Raw genomic sequence first — 6,288 nt, forward strand, 5'->3', positions numbered from 1 at the left:
AGATAATTCATCCTTCAAAATTTGATTAGTTGCACTAGAATTCTTAGATCTAAGGAGCCCGAGAAATTTGGAGTCGGTATTGAGAAACCTTTTACGTTCGAATTCCGGACACAATATTTTTTCTGTAAATGAGCACCTACAAATTTTGTTGAACTGTGGTAGACTCGAGTTCAATAGGAGAAATTTGTCCTTCTTACCGTCTAACGGTGAGGTAAAAACTCTAAAGTTAAAAAACTAATTTTGAACCATTAAATGTAGATAAAAATTATTTGTTTTTGTATTATTGCATCAAGTCAATATTTATTTGTTATATTATTGTGAAGCTATTTTGATTCTGAGATTTATAAACAGTCGTTGATGATCACAATCACTCAGCCGTTAATCTAAAAAACGTTCCCTCTAAAGATCACGAAGTGCAGTGCGAGAAATAAGACGTGCTTCATACGGCAGCGAGGAACCAAGTCAGCCTCCACAGTACGGTACAATAAATGGTCTTCTCTCCATCTGATTTTTATTTCGGCGGTCTATTTAACCCTCAATCCCAATTCTTCCTCCCATTCCCCACTCTTCCAATCTTCCTATATATCGCCGGCGATGCGGGCAACAGCGGGGGACCGCACTGGCTCTCTGGCGGCAACAACATCCATGTCCTTCCGCGGTTTCTCTGCCTTGAGCCTCCGCCGTCATCAAGTGGCTTCCCTGGAACCCTCCAGCGAGGAGGAGCTCCATCTCCTTGATCTCCTCCATTCCCGCCTCACCGAATCCCTCCAATCCCTCCTCCCCTCACCCGACTCCAAAATTCCCTTGCCCTCTCTCACCCTCTCCTTCCCCTTCCTCCACAAACTTCTTGATACCCTTCTCGCCTGCGAAAACGATTTCAAATCCCTTCTTCTCCTTGTCCTTTCGCGAAACCCTAGCCTCATCTCCCGCCCGCCTCTGGACCGCGCCGTCCCCGATCTACTTGACCGAGCCGTCAAATCGCTTGACCTCTGCAACGCTGTTTCCCTCTCCCTCCACTCCCTTCGCCTCTGGAATCGCCACGCCGACATTGCCGCCTCCGCTCTCCACCGTCCAGGTGGCCCCTTCACCCCCCCGCAAATCAACCGCGCCGGAAGAGCCCTCTCCAAGCTCCTTCACTCCAGCTGCACCAGCCTTATCACCTCTTCCTCATCGTGCAGTCGGATATGCCGAATCTGCTCCGCAAAGAAACAACTACAGGCCATGGCGTCCGGCTTCACCACTCCACGCAGTGTTGAATCAGGCAGTGCTTCCGTGCTTGCACTCGCTGTGCACACCATAAGCACTCTGCTGCACTTTTCCATGTGGATGATGGTGGCTTCGTTTCCTTGTGGCAGCGGGGAAAGTCAGCCACCACCGCCGATTCAAACTGCCACAAGGCAAATGCCTTGGGCGTTGGCTTTGTCTCGCTTACATGAGAAAATTGCAGAGGATATAAGGAGGGAGAGAAAACAGGGAGGCTTACTAGTATCGGCTGGGATGCTAGAGGAGACTCTGGCTTTGGAGAGAAGCGGCAGGGAGGTTTTGGAGATGACGAAGAGTGAAGTAGGAATAGAAGCGGCAGCTGCTGATCTTGCCTTTGCAAGCCGAAAGCTTGAGGAAGGACTGGTGCCTTTTGAAAGGAAGGTGAGGGAGGTTTTCCATAGATTGATAAGGTGCAGGGAAGAGGTGATCCGTTGTTTGGGGAACAGAAGCGGCTCCTCTTCTTGTTCCTCAGTTGATTCTGTATAACGAAAACTGCAATTAAGGTTTGGAGTAAGCTCCAAGCTTTTGCCCGGATCAAAACTTGGTTATTTTGTTTGCTTTGCACACGCTTCGATGTTTTAGAATTTTTCGTTGTATATCTTTATGGATTACTACTATTTGTGGTAAGAGATGTGCTGGTGATTACTTGATTTTGTAGTCTCTTCAAAAAATAATCTTTATGATCTTTGTGAAAAAAATTGCGGGCCATATTTTATAATAACCCTTTGGAGAATAAATTATGTGGGAATATTACTTTTTTTAAAAGCTAACAATTTCTACAAATTATTTTGGCTGTGCATATTCTGTACTTGGGCAAACTAACTGGCTGCTAGGATTGTTATTTATTATAGGAACTGACAACAATTCTTTCTTGCATGTTAACAAATTCTACAAATTATTCTGGTTGTACAGATTTTGTGCTAAGACAAACTAACTGGCTGTTGAGGAGAACTTGTCTTCGAGTTCATTCCCTTCTGACAATGCATTTGGAAAACTGTATTCTAGATGGGAGGATTGATCATCTGACTAAAACAATTGAAGCAATCTAATAGTCTCTCACTGCCCTAAAATTATTGAAAGATGCAGTATCTATTAAGTGGTTGGAAGCAAAAATTAGTTTCTTTTGCAGGGAGATTCCAATTAATTTGAACCATATGGCTTTAAGGAAAAATCCCTCATCTTTGATGAATAACTTTCTTCATCACTTGTTTGGGAAAACAATGCATACTATAACTTGGAACACCTCCACTAAACCTAAAGATTGTGGTGGGCTTGTTCTCAATAATCTTGATACTATCAACCTGTTGTGTAAATTTAATGTTATTTGGAGGCATTATAATTCCAATTTAATTCTCTCAACTTGGTGTCCCGAAATTTATGGCTCACTCTTGTTTAAAATGAAGAGCAAATTTTCACCTTTTTGGAATGCTTTACTGCAAACTGCTGTTTGAATTAAAAGATGTCTATCCTTTCAAGTTAACTATAATGGCAAGATGTTTTTCTTCAATGATCTTTAGCTTGATGGAGCTTTTCCATTTGAAAGGTATGGCAATTAAATTTTCTCATGGTTTTCTTTCTTAGTGCATGCCAAAGTCTCTGTTATGATTATCAATAACGGTTGTTATCTTCCCTCAACCAATAATGCCCTGAAAAGTTTTATTCAACTAATTCATCTAATCCCTATTGGAGATTCCATGATTGATTGCTCTTAGTTAGGTAATGACAACTATAATCACAAAACTATCTACTCTTCTATATATGAAGATCGACCCAAAAAACATTGGAATAAGTTCCTCTAGTTTAAAGGTTACTTCCTTAAATATGTTGTGATTATCTGGAAAATTCTTATGAAGGGGCTTAAAACAAAAGACTCTTTAATATAGAGGCAATGATATTAGTCCCCAATGTATTTATGCAGTGATCTCCATGAAACACTGACATTTATCCTTTGAATGCTATTACTCCCTCATTATTTTCAAAGCTAGCATTCCCTATGGGCTCCTTTCACCTTTTGGATACAACTTGTCTCAAGTTTTAGTACATGCTGATACTATAAGCTACAACATTTTTGGAAAATTTTTCCGTCCTTACTGTGCGCATAAATGTTTCAGTACATTAGACTTGAGAGGAATAACAGAATCTTTGAAAATGCTAATTCTCATATTGTTACTATCTTGAATAAAATATGCTTTGCCATTAGTCAAAAGGGCAAGAAATGGAAAATTTAGGGGCAATTCCTCCTTATATCAACAATCTATATCTTCTCTAACTTTATTATGTGATTGTTTGACTTGGATTATATTGTCTTTATATTTTTTTTTCTAAGCTACCTTACCCGAATACCTTTTTCATCCAGAACCATCAAGGGAATATGGATATACTAATATTATAGGGGACTCAACCGGCTATCATTGTCCTCATTTACATGCTGCTGGCCTAGGAATCTATTTCTTGACTTGTCCGTGCTATGTGGGGCCATTCACTTTGAGTTTTGGTAATTTGGACACTCATGATAGCAATATTAATGATCACCTTATTACTGTAACTTAATGCTGCAGTATATACTTTTGTTTGCTTTTTGCTGTCTTGTGATATATCTTTGACTCGGTAGACTTCTGATCCCCTGGCAGTGACTCCTCTTAGCAATTTATATGGAATCCTGCATTGTCTAGTTATAGATCTCAAGTCTAGCAGCATTGTTTGGGTACACATTTTTATCATTAATAATCTAATAAAGTCGTCCTTATGACAGTGTTGTCTCTTTCTCATGCAACTATAAGATCTTTTTGGGTTGTCTTTTGGTGAGCTATGACAAAATCCTCTATGAAAAATGAGCTCTACTGGCTATCTGCTCAAGTTTTTTGCTTACTACTCAGGCCTAAAGTTTACTAGGCAGTTGCATCGGTTGGTTACCTCTTACTTCAGTATATCGTACTTCTGCCTATATATATTTCAGTCTTCCATCCGATGTCTTTACATATAGAGATGTCTAGATATTGGATGCATTTTCATATGCTGCGGTCTATTGTTCTATTCTCCCTTACTCTGAAATACGAATGCATACTCTTTCATATATTTTCTCAACCTAGGCTTACAACTTTTCTCTTATGCTTGTTGTGGATAGCCTTGGATGGAGCAATTTGTGATTGAACCAGGATATGACCTTAGCTAATTTTCGGAGATTTTTATCTTCTTATACTTTTTGGTTTTGCATTTTGTTTACAGGTCCAACAAGTCTTAAAGGTCTTATGCCTTTTTTTTTCTTTGGCATTACTTTGTCCAATCAAGTGTCATGAGACTTTTTTGTATTTTGAATGTAATTCTTTTTTACCAGTGATGAAATTAGTTGGTTGTGGCCCTCATTTCTCTCAAAATATATATAATACTGTCTCTCACTCTAGTTTTATTCAGAAAATAGAAGAAAGTATCTGAAGTCGAAGGCGTCCAATATAATTAGGGTCCTAGGGATCAATTTGGATTTTTTAGTTGCTAAATAACTATTCTAAGTTACATTGAGATATTCTAATCCAATGAGGCTATTTGTTAGCAGGATTTAAGCATTGTATGCTTGCCAAACTGGCAAAATGACAACTTTCAATTATATAGAATTTTAAATCACATTTCTTCTCCATTTTGCCTTTAATTTTGATTTCATCAAATCCTAGAAACTTATATTTGCATGTCTCACAAACGCCTCTTCTTTTTCCCTGGACGTTGCTTCTATCAATGCCTTCTACTGTTGCTCCCATTGATGCATTCTGTAGCTACTTCTCAGATTCTTTCTCAATTATTATTTCATTAACACAAATAGAATTGATAAATTATTTTATTAATTAAAATTATTAATGTCCAATCAAACAAATCAGAACATTTGTATGTGTTAATGTTACAATTAATTTTATCTTACTAATTAATATTTGTTGATTTAAATGTCATCATATTTAATGATAGTAATTTTTTTTATTGAATTTGTACCGCACCTTTAGTCTAATGACCGTCTCCTTTCAGCTTATTTAGTACATCTAAGTTTATGCTAACCATGTTTATGCAGTTAATAATGCTAACAAGATTCTCCAGGATTCATTATGCGATGAAAGGTTGGTGGGATACTCATTCTTCATTGTAAGGCGACAGACTTCGATGATTGTATTTTTTACACTGCCCTTGATTCCATTTGACGTAAGTTAGGCAGGGCATTTGGCAAATCCTTGTGATTAGACCTATTACCATTTCTTTCTGTCATGATACTAGCCCATATATATCATCATCTCATATATATATTAGTCTCAGAAATCTTAAACCACACATGTCAATGGTCCTAATGTTGCATGCCCTAATGTATATGACATAATGCGACGCGTACAAATGGCATGTGTTATTTGCATCATGCATGGGCATTGCGCTCATAACCCGCACTGATTTTCTTATTTTATATGAAAAAACGAAAAATTTTTGTAAATATTATTCATTTCTTTAATATTTATATATCTAACACCTAAATTTTAATATTTATTTATGTAGCACATTGAAAATACTAATATTAATTTTTTTAATGTGAAACATGCCTTATTCATCAATAGGTTCTCCTAGTTATTATGACACAAAATATTATATATAAAAATTTTAAATTTGGTTTTTCAATATGAAAATATGTAGGGATTGTGTTTATATATATGAAAATTTTGGTATTTGAGATGTTGAATATTTGAGAGTTACATTTTCTTATTATCATGCCATCTTATCTTTTAATTTAACCTTCTTTCATATTCATATGAATTCTTTAATATTTTGCATCGCTCTATGCCATGCACTATCTGTTATCACTCTGCAAGAACTTTGCGTTATGGTTTGTCATTCACATATAGATGTAAATTTACTTTTACAATTTATTGACTGTTAACAACACTTTATTGATCAATGTAGAGTAGGCATGAAAAATCTTATTATTGTGACCATACTTTTGTACATTATAAATATTTTTTAGCTATGATTACAACTTCTAAATGCACTAGCTAGAGCAGCAGG

General features: G+C 37.0%; 1 protein-coding gene across 1 annotated transcript; it reads left to right on the plus strand.

The window, feature by feature from the left end:
* Positions 1 to 398: 398 nt before the first annotated feature.
* On the plus strand, positions 399 to 1,913 carry LOC110038224. Its single transcript, XM_020742994.1, has one exon. The coding sequence runs from the start codon at positions 595 to 597 to the stop codon at positions 1,747 to 1,749; it is 1,155 nt and encodes a 384-aa protein (XP_020598653.1). The 5' UTR covers positions 399 to 594; the 3' UTR covers positions 1,750 to 1,913.
* Positions 1,914 to 6,288: the final 4,375 nt, after the last annotated feature.

The sequence above is a fragment of the Phalaenopsis equestris genome, unplaced genomic scaffold (genome assembly GCF_001263595.1).
Source record: "Phalaenopsis equestris unplaced genomic scaffold, ASM126359v1 Scaffold232242, whole genome shotgun sequence".
NCBI lineage: Eukaryota > Viridiplantae > Streptophyta > Magnoliopsida > Asparagales > Orchidaceae > Phalaenopsis > Phalaenopsis equestris.

Bases quoted from the DNA above. Each gene is read 5' to 3' on its own strand.
- LOC110038224 (XM_020742994.1), top strand. From the start codon at position 595: ATGCGGGCAACAGCGGGGGACCGCACTGGCTCTCTGGCGGCAACAACA.